Genomic DNA, 17,279 nt, shown 5'->3' with positions numbered 1-17,279 from the left:
ACTGATCCACACACACGTATCTTTCCCACGTCTGGCACCTTACCAAATAACTTTTCCGACTGGGTTTTGCCGTTTCTCGCCCTAGTTGCGCTCATGTTATCGATGTCGACAATATACTGAAGAGCTTCAGGTCACAGCTGGTTTGGAAGGGTTGCTGCGTCCATTGCTGCACGCATCTTATTTACCAGACCCCGTTTTATTTCTCAACGCGTGCGCTCTTCTCCGGGGTGAATAGATGCGTTGGTATAAATTGAGTCTCAATGTTATTCACGAACATAGTTTTGCATTCACGTATTTTCTCCTCAGTCGCTAGTAAAGCGTGTTTTACTATGCCCAGCAGCCAATAACTCCGTGATGAATTTGATCGTATTCGCATTGACGTTGTTTCTCTCGTTTTAATGGGAAGCCATTTGTAGCGTCTTGTATTAGCTGAAAGAAGCCTACTTCCTTCAGACCAAAGAGAAACCTGCCCATATGATATGTGTTTGACATGCGCCGCTCGTAGTTAATTTTTCGTAGTTAATTCGTTTTTCGGCAAGCTCACTTTGTAGAACATTCGCTTCTACTTTGCAGACATACAGCATCAGCACAATAATTTCTTCTTTAACAGCGCCGCTGCGATGCCTTTACCCATCATCGTTCCGCTATCGATCATGAGTTTGATCGCAGCCACTTTAAGGCGCCCCAAGCGGTCACCATGTCCTTGCCAACCAGACCCCTCCTCTTCATGCTGATGTCGTTACGCAGCTTCTTTAGCTGGGCGAATAAAGCTCCAGATTGATCAAGTTCGCTGCAAGGAGACGCTCCCACTGGCGACGTAGCTCGATTACGCCTCCCGCCTACCCGATCCCGTACTTTTGTTCGAGTTTCTTCCATATGTCATAAGGATTCCTCCTGGACACTTGATCCGGCAACCCACTCAGAAAAACGTTAGGCAAAGCTTGGCTGAATAGACGCAGCAGAACGGACCGAGCCCTAGTTCAGTGCTGGTAGCGCAAGCGCTGAGCCTTCGCCTCCTCTTGAGAAATACCCCCGCCACCGATATGGCGGGTTTCTCAGCGTACTCTCAAGGAAGTCCATCATGACAACCGTAGCCTCGGGATGGTTATATTTTGTCAACAGCCATCCCTGGTACTTCTCATCCAGCGTCTCAATGTGTCTGGGAGTAAGCGAGAGAGCTTTTTTGGTAAATGAAGGAAATAACTTAAGTGTGTTCGATGTTGTGTTCCATACGAAAACGGCCCCCTCAGGTAGTACAACTCGGGACAACCACCAAATTGATCACAATCGTGTAGTATGTCTGCGAGCCGAGTTTTGCTCAAAACAGCCGGGGTGGGCAACCACAGCTGTAAAAAAGCAGATTTGACACTAATTTACCCTAATCTCCTATTTAACTGCTCGGAAGTGCTTTTAACCACCCCACTTAATCAAAACAATCTTAATTTGAATCGTCAGGCACTATCAGTATATAACGTTGCCGCTTAATAACAAACCTGGTATTCTAACCCACCCACTTCTGTACGTAACACCCACTCGGGCTTCCTCAAACATGTGGGTATTGGTATATGTTGAGCTTAGCTCGTCCAAACTCTCCCCTCGTAGAAATTGGGCATATCAAGTTTTTTTTTCTTAGCATTTTTGAAGGATCGACCCTTCCTAAAAAAAACTATAGCGTTAAACAAAACCTAAATATCGGCTAACCCTTTTACTTGCCGCAAGGGTTACAGACAACGACGGTGAAATCCGCCATACCTTTGAAACACGCCCGAGTCCAAACATGGTTTTCCCACTAATGAAACCAGTTTCAGCCAATCCGTATGCCGTATTTGGGCGTTTTTGTACAATCAACCCAGGATGTGTTGATCCCTGCATCGGTTCTGTACATTTTGGAATCGTTTTTGTACTTTGTGTTCAGACTTTAAGCTGAAACTGCCACTTTCAACCAATCAAATAACTGGGCGGGTATTCTTGTCGCGCGTAATTTTTTTATTTTATATGAAGGATAGTGTTCAGACACCGGGCGGATTTCACCGTCGCTGTCTGTAACCCTTACAATATTATTATTATTGCCTTTCACAGACTAAGAATTCCGCCCACACATCTGAAATCTAAAAGCTCAACGTCTTACTAGCGATGTAAAATTTAATGAGCGCCACCCGATTGAGAATAAGTGTGTAATATACGAGCGCTACAGCATTCAATGGGCACACATTTACGTTCTTACATCGCATGGCTGCCCCGTACTCGATGCGGCCATGCTGATTAGTTTTGCCTCGATTCATGATGATCACAAGTGGCGTGCATGTTTGCGAGCCTTCATCCGGTAGCTCCAGTGTCAACGTATCAGGGAATTCAATAAAGCGGCGACTCTCGCCCCGTGCAAGAAGTGCATGCCCCAAAAAGAAATCCACACGATCACGCAAAGAAACACCGTCGTTTTGAGACAACCAATAGTCAGTGAGTTGAACCATGTCTTCGACATTATATCCATCAAGAACGGTACCCAGCGCTCGATCTGCGTAGTTTTTTCGCTTGCGCATAGTTTCCGACCGCTTCAGCGTGTCGAAAAGATCGTGATAGGTCTTCCCACGTGGATGTGGATGGCTATTTAGAAGTAGAGCCTGCTGCAACTTGTACAGACCTATCACAGCTTTGGCATAAGCTTCAACGCCAGCTAAACTGAGAGCTTTAGCATCACCAGCTTTGGTTTTCTGGGCGCTTGTTACCACGAGGACGTGCGTCTTCAAAAACGTAACTAGTTTCTCTTCAGTGACAATACAGCCATCCAAGTACTTTTTACCTGCACACCACGTTTTAAACTCGGCTTGTTTTGGAGCGTACTGCTTAACGGTGTTGGAAGGGCGCGCAGCGGCGTGGTCTGTGATAATGTCTGTCACCACTTGATGAATTTCTTGAGAATTCGCAATATTATCACGCGTGTACTCGTCCATTTAGACGCTTCGAAACAATCTCTACGGGGGGGGGCTGCGAGTGCTCGCTGTCGATCAGAGACTGGTGAGTTGGCGAAAAGAATTGGTTGCTAGAGGTATTTTACTATAGGATTTATCTATAGAGATACAAAATTAAATACCTCAAGTATTTCGCAGCTACTTTGTCCAATACCTTCAGACCTAGGGTTTCGATCGAAAGACGTCGTCCGTCCCGTCGGGAGATACCGGGTTTTAGCTAAGCTTTACTTCATTAGGATTTTTTTTACAGAATTTCTTCAGGAATGTTTATTAACAGTAAATGTACCTTACTGACTGTGAAAAGACAAGTACACGAGGCTCGATATGTTAATGTTGAGCACAGCCATCATCATGAACACAACTCCTAAAAAGGTGCTGCGACTTTCGATCCGCGTGAAATCGATCCCCGATGCCATTTCCACCACAACGCACACGTAGTCGACGAAGATTTCTACCACGAACTGGAATCCAAGCATAGCCACTTGATTGAGCCCCCACTTGGCGACATCTCCCGGACTCATCACACCGCCTGTGCCCAGCTGCAATGCCGGGTAAAACGGGTGGCCAGACCACCAGAAAATGATCGATTGGGAGCAGCCGATCGCGATATACTCGGCATACATATCAGCAGTCAATTCCGCCGTATGGTAAGATACAATCTGTCGTTTCCACAGGTCGAACTCGAGTTTCAAGGACGACACAGAACGCCTTTCAGATTGCTTACTACTAGCTGATAGCTCCAGTATTTCCGCTTCAACATCAGTTGCTCGACGTCGAATAGAGCGCGCAACATACGTAGCTTTCCCAGCACGAAGACACAACTCAGCGACGGCCATCGCACACGTCCCCGCTACAAGAAATGAGTCGGTTTGGGTGCCTAATAATACGATGCGTGACTGAGTATCAATTAAAACAGTCGGCAGCCCCACTAGAAGACACATCGTACGGACCCCTCGGATTTTTTTCTTAACGATATAATTTCTTGCAGCTTCTTGAATCGCGAGTTTCATTGTAATCCCAAACATTGTAAAGCTCAAAATCACAAATTTTCCTTGATTCAGTATACCATACCAAGACACAACGTGAACAAACGCACCGCCTATTGACATTAGGATCGCAATGGGGAAGTGTGCGATGTATTCGCGCCAGAAGCCCGTACGATATTTTGAAGACCTGTGTCTTTTTTGTGCTGGGGAGATAGCTGACAATTCCATAGTGGAGCCCGAAATTTCACGTAACGCATTTCGTCGACCTTGGAGTTGATTGGTCTTTCCACATTGGATACGATCGCGATTCCTGAGGTGGATATCATATTGAACAAGATGCCGATGTAAAAGTGAAGTTTATACCGGAGAAGATGCTTCATTAGAGACGTATGTTGGATGAGGAGACCAGTACCGACCATGCCACTTAATGAAACAACAAAGTACGGATATGTACCCTTGACGATCTTCTTCAAACAAAAATAGAGACTGGGTTTGTAATCTGGACGCCTACGGAAGCGCTGCGTCATCATGGAAGGCAAATAGGCTGCCGTCATCTTGATAGCGTGTACTATAGCGGTCCAAACCAATGTAGCCATGAGAAATTCTTGCTGAGATTGGTTCTTGGAAAGCTTGAGCGAGAAAATATTACCCGAATAGAAGCAGCCATTGGCCAATACTGCAGCAATGACACACCCGATTGTGTTGCGAAACATCAGTAATTGCAGCTTGGCTGCTGGTCGCCATTGTAGTTGGAGACGTAAATGAATGCTATAGCGATGTAGCTGGGTGTGCTCAGCTTGAGGAAGCAACGCAATCGCCGATTTAGAGATAATCGCATCTCGAATGGGTTGGCCCGGAGCGACGGAAGATGTGAAGGAGGGACGCAGTGGAGTGACCGATGAAGAGAATGACGGACGAGTTGGGGCGATACGGGAGCTCGCGAGTTTCAGGACCAGGGACGTCATTTTGACCGTGCATCTACTCGAAATAGCAGGATGGACCATTTTTAGAACTTATTTAAGATAATGATATATTTTTAAACTCTATCTAACCTAGATAAACGCCACTCGAGATGTTGATATTGATGACAGCCATTGTCATGAACAGCGCTCCTAGAAACGTACTGAGGCCTTCGATGCGGTCAAACTCGATGCCGGCTGCCATCTCCATAACGATACACACATAGTCGACGAAAATTTCGACGAAACATTGAAACCCGAGCATAGCCACTTGATTGAAACGTAACCTAGAGACGTCAAGCTCCGACATAGTAAGCGCTCCTTCGAGACGTAGCACCGGATACAAAGGATGTCCAAGCCACCAGAAAACTATGGACTGGGAACAGCCAATAGCAATGTATTCCGCATACATATCAGCCGTCAGTTCTGCTGTATTGTTTTCTCCAAAATTCAAATTCCAACTTTAAAGTTGCACTTGAAGAAACCCTTTCTGCTGAATTTTGATGTGAATGTGAAATTTCATGTAATTTTTCGTCAAGAGCTCTTGAGCGACGACGAGTTGTCCACACAACAAAAGCAGCTTTGGCAGCTCGAAACCCAACCTCAGCGATAGCCAGAGCAAAAGTTCCTGTGACGAGAAAAGAGTTGTATTGTGTACCAAGTAGAACAATGCGAGATTGAGTATCAATCAACACGGTCGGGATACCCACGAGAAAACACATGAGTCGCGTACTGCGAATTTTCTTTTTGAGAACGTAAAGCCTTGCAGCTTCTTGAAGAATGAGCTTGAGAACGTAAAGCCCTTGCAGCCTTCTGAAGAATGAGCTTGAGAACGACGCCAAAGACTGTAAAAGACATCACTGATGTCTGTTCTTTTGCGTGTTGCCACCAAAGCAAGGACAATGTGGGACGTATCCTCCGGCAATAACGATGATAAAAGCATTAGGTACGTGATTAAGATATTCGCGCCCAATAACTGGGTGTACGGTATTGTTTTGGTCGAAAAGCGTTCGGTCGAGTCGTCGAGTTGTGTTTACTTAGTACTGAGCGTCGATCTCGACCTTGGTAGGTCTCTTCGTAGTATATTCGCTTCACTGCGTGCATGAGACCAGCCGCGAAGGTGAGGTTGTTTACCACCGCAAAATAAAAGTGTAGTCGGAATGGGAAGTATTCGCGCATCAGCCGTGTGTTTTGAAAAATATTTCCAACTGCGATCATGCCTGAAAGACATGCAGCAAAGGCGAGGAGCGACTTTTTCATCAACTTCTTAGCGCAAAACCAGAAACTTGGTCTTTTGGTAGGATATTTGATGAATTTCTGGGTCATCAATATAGGTAGGTGAGCGATCAGCATGATGACAGCGTAGGTTATTGCCATCCAGATTAGCATAGCCATGGTGAACTCGTTCAACGATTGATCCACCGACGATTTAAAGGCGAAAATGTTGCCAATATAGAACGCGCCATTGGCCACAACAGCGCAGAAACAGCAAATAACGGCGTTGCGAACCACGAGAAGCTGGATTTTGAATGCACTAATCCATTGCAATTGCAGGCGCAACTGACTGCTGGTGTGTTTAAGCCTGTGTCGTGGTATCGATATATCAGTGATAGTCGGACTGGTGCTTGGAATGGGGTCTGGATAGACAGCAATGAATGCTCCTGTGGTTGCGGAAACGGGACCTACTCGAGGACTCGACAGTATCGAGAACCGCGGCGTTAACACGGACGATATCGGGGGCCCTCGCGGATCCATTACCACTCGAAGCTTAACTTCAACTAAAAATAGTTGCCGTATTTAGTGCAGCGTCTGTACTACATCATATACACATCATAAATTTCGCGCATTGACTTGATTTACTTTGCAAAAGCTGCTCAGCTTAGTAAATATAGTATGCGGAACAAGTCGAGTATTGGTTGGTGCTCCAGCCAACCAGTCCAAACGACGTCGACACCTCAATCGCCCAGTACTTCTCCAAAAGCTTCAAAACAACAAGCTAAGATGGTGCGTCCGACTGTAATTGCCCCATAATACTCTTCCCAATACTAATCTCCAATGGTGTCCGCAACCTTCAGGCCGGCGACAAGAGCAACAACGCGATGCGCGACATCCACGTCGACAAGCTGGTGATCAACTGCTGCGTCGGCGAGTCTGGTGACAAGCTGACTCGTGCCGCTCGTGTGCTCGAGCAGCTCACGGGCCAGAAGCCCGTGTACTCCAAGGGTAAGCTTTTTTGACCAAAAGAAAAGCAAAGAACCGCCTTAACGGGCTACTTACCCGGGCCACCTGCCTTCGGTGCGGGTGTGTCTAACCCAATCTACGGCCTTTCCGGGTGCTGGAGCGCTCTCTATGAGGCTCTGGTTCATCCCCGATCGCGCTCGTCTTTGAGTACATCGGGCCTGTGCCACATACACCACGCACACATCAATGATCTTGGAGGTTGGTGTCCAGTACTTTGACTGTCTTAGCGGACGGCAAAGGCGCGTGTAGCCACTTTAGTGGCCGTGTGGATTACTCTAAAAGGTGATTAGAGATGGGAGTTTTACCGATGCACTAACTGTAACTGTGTTTTTTTTACTTTAACAGCCCGCTACACGGTCCGTACCTTCGGTATCCGTCGTAACGAAAAGATCTCGTGCCACGTGACCATCCGTGGTGAGCTCGCTCAGGAGATCCTGGACCGTGGTCTGAAGGTGAAGGAGTACGAGCTGCTGCGCAAGAACTTCTCCGAGACCGGCAACTTCGGTTTCGGTATCCAGGAGCACATTGACTTGGGTATTAAGTACGACCCGTCCACGGGCATTTACGGTATGGACTTCTTCGTCGTGCTCAAGCGCCCGGGTGCCCGTGTGGCTCGCCGTAAGATGCAGCAGTCGCGTGTGGGCCACCCGCACCGTCTGACCAAGGACGACGCCATCAACTGGTTCCAGACCAAGTTCGAGGGTATCGTGCTTGACGCCCCCCCGTCTCTAAGCAATTGCTTTTTAGGGATTAAGGCCACCTTTTTTGCTCTGTAATCGATAAACATGGAGAGTTTCTAAATCACTCGACTCTCTAATTATTGAGAGTTAGAAACGGAGAGTTAGAAACGAATTTTACAGTATCTGTAAATGTTTGCTTTTACTGCATGCTCTCGTCTTCCTTAGGGTGTTTACCAAGCCACTTGGCAACTCCATCGGCATCTAGCAGGATCGAGTTGACGCTCGTGGACTCGTCCACAGGCTGCGCCATCAACGACAGGTACTTCTTGGCCATAAACACCGCCATATCCACCGACAAGTTGAGGTGCGAGTTCACGAGGAACTGCAAGATCCAAGGCGGCAACTTCGTGCGCTTATCCGCACGGTTGTAACGCGAGTCAGCGAAGATAACAAGTCCGTAATCGGTCTTGCTACGAAGCACTCGGCCAGCACATTGCGCAGCTTGACGTAGCGCGTCAAACGTTAGGAAATCGCCTTCTCGGATCTGGTGCGTATAGCGCAGATACTCTAACCGAGCCCGTAACGTATTGGATAGCGTGTACTGGAACGGGATCCCGAATAGAATCACTGCACGTCCGTAATGGCGGTCGAAATCGATCCCTTCTGCCACTTTACCACGTGCAACAGAGAAGAAGATGGCTCCTCTGCCGCAATCACAGGCCTTCTTGTAGTTATCCAACGCCAGCGTCGTCTCCACGATGTCCTTGGTCTCAATAAAGAGAAGCTTACTGCTCAGTACACGCTTGAGCACACCGAGCGAGTCCCACTGGCCGATAATCTTCTCCATGTAGAGATACGACGGGAAGAAACACACCATACCGTCTGGAGTACACGCCGCCATTTCTAACAGTAACGTGCCGTAGTTACGGACCACGGACAGATCGTCACGTAAGTCGAACTTGGTGCTCACGGGCATCTGGTCGCTGCCACGAGTGATCACCAATGGACAAATACTCGAGCGATACACTGACATGGGCAGCGATTCGCGGATCACAGGGTTAAAATTCAGTAGCCTCGGGTACAAGTCGATAGGAGAGAGTGTCCCCGACGTGATAACGACGCTGGAGAAGCGTTCAAACACCGGTCGAATCGCCAACGAAGCGTCTAAACACGAGAGCTGTAACACCGGGTCGTGTACGCCTGAAGCGCTGTCGAATGGCTCGATAATGAGCATGAATCCCTCGGCATATGTCGCCACTAGCGTCGCGAAGTCAGCGACATCCGTAAGCGAGTTATACTCCTCTAAATTCGTTACTTCCAGCGTCCGTAGCAACGAATTGAGTCTTGTGTAGCAGAACTTCATGGGTTTAATCTCCATATTGATAGCTTGATGCAAGTGGTGAAGGAAAGCTTGCGGTGTCTCGGATTCCACTTGACGCACTCGGATACGTTGACGCAGATACTCGATAAGTCGACGCATAAAGGCCACAAAGTGCTCGGCACGACGAATGTTGCCCGGGATGGCTTCATCCAACACGTCGTCGGGGAGAACTGGGTTGGCGATCATGATGTCGTTACTAGTGTCGATAGCTTGGTTCGTGGCTGGATCCGTGTAACTAGGAGCCACGACAGCGTTACTGGACCGTAATCCTTCCACTAGACGTCGGTACTCTGCATCTAGTCTGGACTTGTCGGCTTGTTTCAACTTGTTCACTTGACCCGATAGCGTCGTCAAATTACGGGATGCTCTATCTAGAGAACGTCGATCTAAGTCGACGCTTAGCGCTTCAATGCACACATTGTCGATATTATGGGCCTCGTCGAACACCACGATACTCTCCTTCTCGAAACTCCTGGATACCAGTTGACTGACCTTCGGATCCAGCATGTATTGGTAGTTGTATACTACCACATCGGCAAAGGTGACGACATATCTCGTTAGGAAATAAGGACACCACCCTTTCTTGACGCCCAGCTCCTTTAAGTCGTCTACAGAGTAGACCCCAGGTGGTAGAACGGTGTCGTTGCTCTTCCTGGCGTCGTAGTTCTCGTAGAACGAGCACGTTTCGACCTCTCGCGCTGGTTCCTCCGACATAGAGACGTCTCCGTCAGCTGTAGCTTCGCGAGACTTCGCAGCTCTGGCTCTGACCCACGACGCTGTCATTTTCCGGCATTGGCCGTCCACGTCTTCACCGTCAGCATGCGCCATGACACGTGGGTGGACGCACATATTGCGCCTGGAGCTTAGACACACCGCTGTGACTTGCGCCTTGTCCCCGTAGTAGTGTTCTCGATATTTGATGAGCTTCTTGATCTCCTCCACACATTTGGCCATCTCTGGGACGGTGCGGGTGCAGTAAACGAGCTTTCCTGCAGTAGGATGGGCGGCCTTGTACGCTAAGACTAAGGACAGCAGAGACACCGTCTTGCCTGTACCCGTGGGCATCTCCAGCATACAGTGACCCTGTGCATCCAGAGCACGCTTCAGCTCGCGCATGTACTGCAGCTGCTCCGAGTACATGCGCTCGTACGGGAAGACCACCTCCAACCCATCGATGTCGACCTTCATGGCTCGGAGATATTGGTTTTCTGATGTAAGAAACATGGTTGTCGTGTACACCACACCACATTCTTGCCCTTATTACGTTAGTCTTAGTATTTTTCGAAGTTTCATGATTTCTACACGATTAGACGGCAACCTGGACGGACTTATGAGTCACGGAGCTATGGCGGACGCCGCAGCGCACGTCACAGATGAGGACAAGCCGCGAAAGAACCACTTGGGCCCTCGTAAGCGTCGACCCAAGAAGAAACCCGGTTCTCGCGCTCCAAACGCGCCTACAACGCCCGAACGGCCTGCAAAAGTGACAACATCAACCCTCGATGACACTCCGGAGACCACAGGCCTTTGCGCTGCTGCTGCACCCTTCACGCCGCTCAGTGCACACATCCACAGTCTCGTGTCGCCTCCATTGGCTCCCGTTCTCGATGCAGAGACCGAAATGTTCTTCAGTCCAATTAGAACGTCGACACCAGACTCAAAATTGACCCCTCGTATAGCCACTTCGAGACTGTTCCGACATCCCGAACTCACTCCTGAAGAACGAGCCGTCATACGCGGAGAACAAGAACAACAGGCCGCTGAACGAGCGTATTGGACTCAGTGGGTCATCGAAGCGGCGGAAAAAGAACGAGCACGACGTTTGAACGTCTTAAAACAGCTTCAAAGTGAAGAAGAACAGGAGATCCAGCGGAGAAGGCAATGGGCTATCGCTACGATCGAGAAAGAACAAGAAGCCATGATGCGAGAGATGTTTCTGGACAATATGAAGAACACGCAATGGTTCCAATCGACCATCTCGAGGTTCTCGGAAGACTACGAAGTCGTGTGTCCTAACAGCTGGTTCGGATGTACATTTAGCTGTATGTTGAAGGACTTGGAGTCACATCTAGAGCGCTGTGTATACCGTCAAGTACCGGATACTTTGGACCAAGTGGTGGACGACACCACGACGGACTTTTATTCCTACGACGTGGTGTGTCCGAACGCCGTACTGGGCTGCAAAGAGATCTGTTCACGTGAGAATCTAGCGGATCATCTCGCGAACTGTCCTGTAAATGGCATGTCGAGAGAGAAAGAGCGGGAAGAGCGCTTAGAGTGGAGAAGAAGTGTCATTCAAGCCACCGAGAAAGAACGGGAGCGTCGGATGGATGAAGAACGAGCCGAGGGAGCTAACCGGACAGGCTTATCGTTTGGTAATTTACAGCGACTGTACGAAGAGCAGACAGCGATGATGCAGGTGGTCTTACATGACGAGATTGTGGACTTTTACAACCACCACCGACGAGAAGCACGCGACAAACGTCCGTGGATGCAGCAAGCGATTGCTATGGTGACAGAAGAGATCGATTTACTATGGAATCATTGCGTACAAGTGGAAGGTTACGGGTCGTTTGCGACGAGGTTACATGGCGAGTCAAGTGACGTAGATCTCGTGGTCTTTGGAGCCACCGAGGAGTTCAATTTCACCAGTCAACAGTGCGTAGAAGCACTCGCTGACCATGTTCGAGAACTAGCTGCGTATGTCGACGTGAGCGCAATTACACGCGCGTCAATTCCGTTGTTAAAAGTCGTGGTGTTAGTGACAATCGACGGCGTGGAGCTTCGTATCCCGTTTGACATTACGTTCGATGAGCCACACGGTATTCATCATAATGGGGTGGCGAGTGTGACGTTGGTACAAGGACTAGCCAGTGCGTTCTACGGCTTGAGAGAACTGACGCTTGTACTGAAACATTTCCTAGTGGAACGTGGTCTTAATGACCCGTACGTTGGCGGTTTGTCGTCGTACGGTTTGTTACTGATGGTTGTCTATGTGTTACGAGAACAAGGAGCGTTGATCTTCATGATCGATGGACAGAAGCTTGCACATGACACAGACGATGACTTGGAGGAGCTAAAGCCTGTTGTTAGTACGCGTTGGCATCCGCGATATGAAGCTCAGTGTCTTAAAGGAGAGTTGATAGCGAAGGAGATCGTCAAGCAATGTTCTTCAATGCAACAACCGAAGAAGAATGAGATGAAGACACACAAGAAGAAAGCCAAACGAGTCATTCTCCCGTCGCTTGTCACTGGCTCACAAGACGAGCACCAGGAGACCAAACCTTTTCTTTTAGGGAAACTACTGATGAATTTCTTGCAGTTTTACGGCAACGATTTCCGCCAAAATCTGGATCAAGTGTCGGTGGTGTCGTGGGGAGAACCGACGTTGTTATCGGTAGATACCGGTATTTCACTGCCAAGAGCGATGTCGCCAGCGTTGTCTCCTGTGACTCGTTCTTCTCCCGTGACTCGTTCTCGTTCGAATTCGCCACTTGTGCTCGTTCCGCCCCTGTCACGGGACGGGCTATTGGTTATTGAAGACCCTTTACAACCTGCTAACAACGTGGGCAAGTCATGCTACCGCGTGAGTCAAGTGTTCCGCGACTTCTCGGACTTTTTGAGCTTCGTAACTGCTCTCATTGTACGAGGAAGTGTCATGACTACAGGCAAGAAGAAAGGAGACGCAAATGCACACAGTTCTCCACCCACTTCAACGTCTTCAAGTGAACCCACATGTCGCATTCTGACGTCAGTATTCGACATGAAACCGCGAGAGAAACGCGCCAGCTTGGACCTACGTTAACAGCGTCTGCTTCCTAAAACCTACTGAAGCTTCCACGCGATGGTCTCTCCGGCCCTGAGAGGGACCACGACGCCGTTGTCGAACGGATAGCTGTCCGGCACCGTCCAGCTTTCCTTCTTCAAGACAGTGTCGCCTACAGTATTGCGTTTAATACCGTAGAAATCGGCTCCGTTCTCGCACGCGAAGGCGCGGAAGAGATCGAGTTTACCGATCGACTCGAAGGCTTCAGCATACAGTTCAAGAGCAGCGTGTGCCGAGTAGATTCCGGCACATCCACAACCCGATTCCTTCTTGGAAGACACGTGGGGAGCGCTGTCTGTACCGAGGAAGAACTTCTTGCTACCACTTGCAATCGCTTGGAGCAGAGCTTGGCGATGCGTCTCTCGCTTAAGTACTGGAAGACAGTATTTGTGTGGGCGAAGGCCACCTTGGAAGATTGCGTTGCGGTTGAACAGCAAATGTTGCGGGGTGATGGTTGCAGCAACATTAGCTGGTGCGTTAGTGACGAACTCGGCTGCTTCTTTGGTGGTAATGTGTTCCATCACCACCTTAAGTTGCGGGAACTTCGCCACCAGAGGCTTGATCACTTGCTCCACGAACGTGGCTTCACGGTCGAAGAGATCGACTGATGGATCGGTTACTTCGCCGTGTACTAGTAGCGGCATCCCGACGTCGGCCATGGCTTCAAGAGCTGGGTAGATGTTGTCGATCTTGGTCACTCCGGAGTCCGAATTGGTCGTCGCTCCAGCTATGATTGTACAGTTACCGTCAGTAAGCTAGCATTGCATTCGTATGCGTCTGTACGTACCGGGATACAGCTTAACAGCGAAAATTTTCTTGGTTTCGGCGGCGCGACGGATCTCGTCAGCAGTTGTGCTATCCGTCATGTAGAGCGTCATCAAAGGCTCGAAGCCGCTGGGACTGTTAGGGTCGCGCTTCTCTTCGGGGATGTGAGTCATGATGCGTTCACGGTACGCTAACGCTTGCTCCGTGGTCGTCACGGGCGGCACCAAGTTGGGCATCACGATGCACCGCGCGAACTGGGATGTAACGTGCGACACAGTGCGGCTAAGAGCGGCGTCGCCGTCACGCAAATGGTGGTGCAAGTCGTCAGGGCGAGCGCCAACCCACTTGATCTCAGATTGAGAAGACATTGTGATGCTGCGTAGCGACGTGAAGCGAGGAGACGCGGATCGAACTGAATTCCGGATCGTGGCCAACCACATGAACTCTGCCAGTGAGCGGAAGTCATGATTAAATTTGTGGACCACATCGTGCCCACAAAAAATGTGAAATATTGGGGGAGGGCACCAAGTTTATAAGGCCACACAAGTGGCGCAGCCAACTCGCACAGATGTGTAGCTCAGGTCTATGAGCTGCGAAATGTCTTTCTGTTTGCTGCGGTGAAGCTTCTTTTATTTTAGCTGGGTCAATCGTGAATCTTGCTCTCAGGATATTAATCCAAAGTATTTTCTTCTTCAGTGAAAATGTTTTAAAGCACCTTTTCACACGTATAACTTCTTCAATAGGTTGCAATCATTCATTTCATATCGGAAGACGATGCCGCTTGTAGCTCCGAACACAATGATGGTCATGCATGACATGCACTCATACGAGCTACATCCCGCACCCGAAGAAATACATGTGGGGATGGTCAAAATTACGCTGTCCTCTAAGCCATATATATGTTTATTTATAAATATATAGGTATTTAAACTTTGCGGAAATTGCAAAAAATCGGAACTAACTGATGACATTAGAGAGCTGTACTGTAGTTCTGGAGTTGAAGTAAGGAATATTTCAGCAAAAATCCGGATTAGCCAAAAATAGATTTCTGTGAGGCTATTTTAAGATGCCCCATATACCCCAGTGGAGTTATGAGGTCACTCGAGCTCCAAGGAGTCTATTTTTGGAGCAACGCTTCGTAGCCCTCGATTAGCTCCATAATCTCAGATAACTTCACAAACTACAGCTCTCTACTAACTCACGGCAGGTCTTTTCATCTTTTAGGACAGGTTAGGGTCGCACTGGAGGCGGTTAAAGCTCAAAAAGGTGGCTGTCTTTATCTAGACAATTTGGAGTCTACCGCATACAGTATTGAGTCTTGTTTTAATAAAGCATCTTTTTCATGTGTATAAATATTTTTTTCTACGTGTGCTAATTTCGTTTTAGTATTCAATGATACATATAATCATGTGTGCCAGAAAGTGAGCATTAGAAAACTTTCGAAGATAAAAAATCAGTGATTTGAGTTTTTGTTTCAGCTAATGATAGTACCGTAATCGCGGAAGGGCTGAAACTCAACTCTATCGTCGGTTAAGGTAGAGCAAAAAGGGCTTCTAGCTCAACCCCCTTTGCAGTTTGAGTGGAGCGCCAGAGGCACAGCGCCGACCAAGATGGTGTTCTTGGCGCCCAAACTGATGGCCGACGAAGCTTCCATTATCATAGGCAGCGCCTGGGCAGCTAGAGGTAAGAGGAGGTGATTCCTGGCCATAATGTCCGCTCTCATAGAGAACCATTTCTTTCGTCCTCTCGAGCGTAGTCCTCGTATCAATTTCGACAACCACTTCGACCTAGACATGGATGGCGCTACAGCCTGTATTCGCTACGACTTCACTATTCGTGAGCTTCAGTGTTTGTCTATCAAGCTACGGCTACCCTAGTCACTACAACTTACACCGGCCGGTGACACTCTCCCCAGCGTTGAGACTCTCGCAATGGTCTGCCGCAGGCTTTCCGAGCCATCCAAGTTTTTCACTGAAGCCAATGAGTTTGGGCGGTCAACTGCTGCCTACAGCCGTATCTGCAAGAAGACTGTCGCTATTCGCAGCGACGGTGCCTGGCTTCTCACGCTTGCTGCCTTTCTGGACACGACGAGCTCCAGACGTCGCTGCTCTCTTCCGGCCGGATACAGCAGCTTCTCCTGAGCAGCGGCGACAAACACTGTCGTCACTTTGCTGCGTGGTCGAATCTCCGCCCACAGCAGCGCTGACGCCGCCATTATCTCCCTTTTCATCCTCCTCATCGTCGTCCATCTGGTCCATCTCGCCGGTAGTCAGCCTCCGCATCAGCTCTCCCGACGTCTCAATGTATTGGTTCCTCGCTCTTTCCTTGGCTTTTTCTTCATCAGCCAGCTCCTTCCAATTGTCCATACGGCTTACGATGTCTTGTAGCAGTACGTCGCGTTCTTGGTTTTCTTCAGTGGTGCCAGAGGCCCGCAAGCTCACTGTGCCTCGCGGAACATACGCACTAGCCGATCAAAGCGAGTACGCAGGGCCGGCCCGTCCTTCTATAAAAAAACTGTCAGCAGCGCGGCATTTTCTGCTAAAATCTCAAAGGCCTTTATGATTTCATTTGCTGTGCCCACGGCAGCCTCCCATGGCGTCACTAAGTTTGCACAGCGGAGCAAAATAAGATCATCAGTCACTCTTCTATTGGTTTTGCGATCATTTAAAATGAGTAGTTGACGAGCTATGGTCGTCCAAATACGGCGTCATTCCTCATTTTTGCTTTTTTCCTTCACAACAAGCCCAGATGAGCCCCTACGCCGACGGCGCGCGCTGTAAAAGGAAGAACCTCACGTCAGAGGAGCGTGCTAAAGTCGTGGCAGATCTTTTGCGCTCGAGCGTGAATTTATAGATGCCAAAAGCAGAGATGTTGCCTGTGCAGTCCGTTTTGGCTGTAGTGCGCGCCAGGTCGCGCGGCTATGGCAGCGAGTGGCCCAGGATGTTCGCGAAGGCAAACCTATCAACTAGGACAGCGGCTGAAAGGAGAGAAGCAGCCACAAGTCAAGGCTCACGGAGGAGTTCAGCCTCGACCTCAACCACGCCATCGCACTTACCCCGCTTGAAGACAGAACCAACATATGTACGTTAGCTGACCGCCTCGGTATACCTAAATCTACTCTGTATGACTACCTTCTCTCGGGGGTATTCCGATGCCACACATCATGCCTGAAACCCACACAGCATGCCTGAAACTCATGCTAAGCGACGAGCAGAGAATTGCTCGAGTTTGTTTTGCCTCTGTATTTGTCCAGAAGACGGGGAGACATGGGCTACAGTTCGACAATATGATGGAGTATGTGCACCTGGATGAAAAGTGGTTCTACCTAGCTGTGCTCGCGCATGCGCGGAGGGCGGGTGGAGGATGCGCCTTCAGCCACAACCTGCTAATTCACCGGATTTTAATACTCTCGACCTCGGTTTTTTTTAGCTCCCTACAGTCGCTCCAGCACAAGAAGAAGGCTAAAACTATC

The 17,279-nt window shown here is 49.0% G+C and overlaps 5 protein-coding genes across 5 annotated transcripts; 2 read left to right on the top strand and 3 right to left on the bottom strand.

Moving 5' to 3' along the window:
* Nucleotides 1-3,256: 3,256 nt before the first annotated feature.
* Nucleotides 3,257-5,224, bottom strand: PITG_15698 (uncharacterized protein; the record flags this gene model as incomplete). The annotated part of the gene is made up of 3 exons (XM_002897931.1): nt 3,257-3,846; nt 4,410-4,631; nt 5,080-5,224. 3 exons carry the CDS (start codon nt 5,222-5,224, stop codon nt 3,257-3,259), a joined length of 957 nt encoding a protein of 318 aa, XP_002897977.1.
* Nucleotides 5,225-6,897: 1,673 nt separating this feature from the next.
* PITG_15697 (60S ribosomal protein L11, putative) lies at nt 6,898-7,777 on the top strand (the record flags this gene model as incomplete). Its single annotated transcript, XM_002897930.1, has 4 exons — nt 6,898-6,918; nt 6,990-7,137; nt 7,501-7,722; nt 7,749-7,777. The coding sequence occupies 4 exons, from the start codon at nt 6,916-6,918 to the stop codon at nt 7,775-7,777; spliced, it is 402 nt and encodes a 133-aa protein (XP_002897976.1).
* Nucleotides 7,778-8,034: 257 nt separating this feature from the next.
* On the bottom strand, nt 8,035-10,404 carry PITG_15696 (TFIIH basal transcription factor complex helicase subunit; the record flags this gene model as incomplete). Its single annotated transcript, XM_002897929.1, has 2 exons — nt 8,035-9,906; nt 9,985-10,404. The coding sequence occupies 2 exons, from the start codon at nt 10,402-10,404 to the stop codon at nt 8,035-8,037; spliced, it is 2,292 nt and encodes a 763-aa protein (XP_002897975.1).
* A 157-nt stretch (nt 10,405-10,561) lies between these two features.
* On the top strand, nt 10,562-13,021 carry PITG_15695 (uncharacterized protein; the record flags this gene model as incomplete). The annotated part of the gene is made up of 5 exons (XM_002897928.1): nt 10,562-10,652; nt 10,740-10,775; nt 10,830-10,839; nt 10,906-12,445; nt 12,491-13,021. The coding sequence occupies 5 exons, from the start codon at nt 10,562-10,564 to the stop codon at nt 13,019-13,021; spliced, it is 2,208 nt and encodes a 735-aa protein (XP_002897974.1).
* On the bottom strand, nt 12,935-14,205 carry PITG_15694 (dihydroorotase; the record flags this gene model as incomplete). Its single annotated transcript, XM_002897927.1, has 2 exons — nt 12,935-13,769; nt 13,830-14,205. 2 exons carry the CDS (start codon nt 14,173-14,175, stop codon nt 13,042-13,044), a joined length of 1,074 nt encoding a protein of 357 aa, XP_002897973.1.
* Nucleotides 14,206-17,279: the final 3,074 nt, after the last annotated feature.

Source organism: Phytophthora infestans, genomic scaffold (genome assembly GCF_000142945.1).
Source record: "Phytophthora infestans T30-4 supercont1.40 genomic scaffold, whole genome shotgun sequence".
Taxonomy (NCBI): domain Eukaryota; phylum Oomycota; class Peronosporomycetes; order Peronosporales; family Peronosporaceae; genus Phytophthora; species Phytophthora infestans.
Note: the sequence above shows the minus strand (reverse complement) of the source record. Positions and strands in the feature narration are given on the sequence as shown.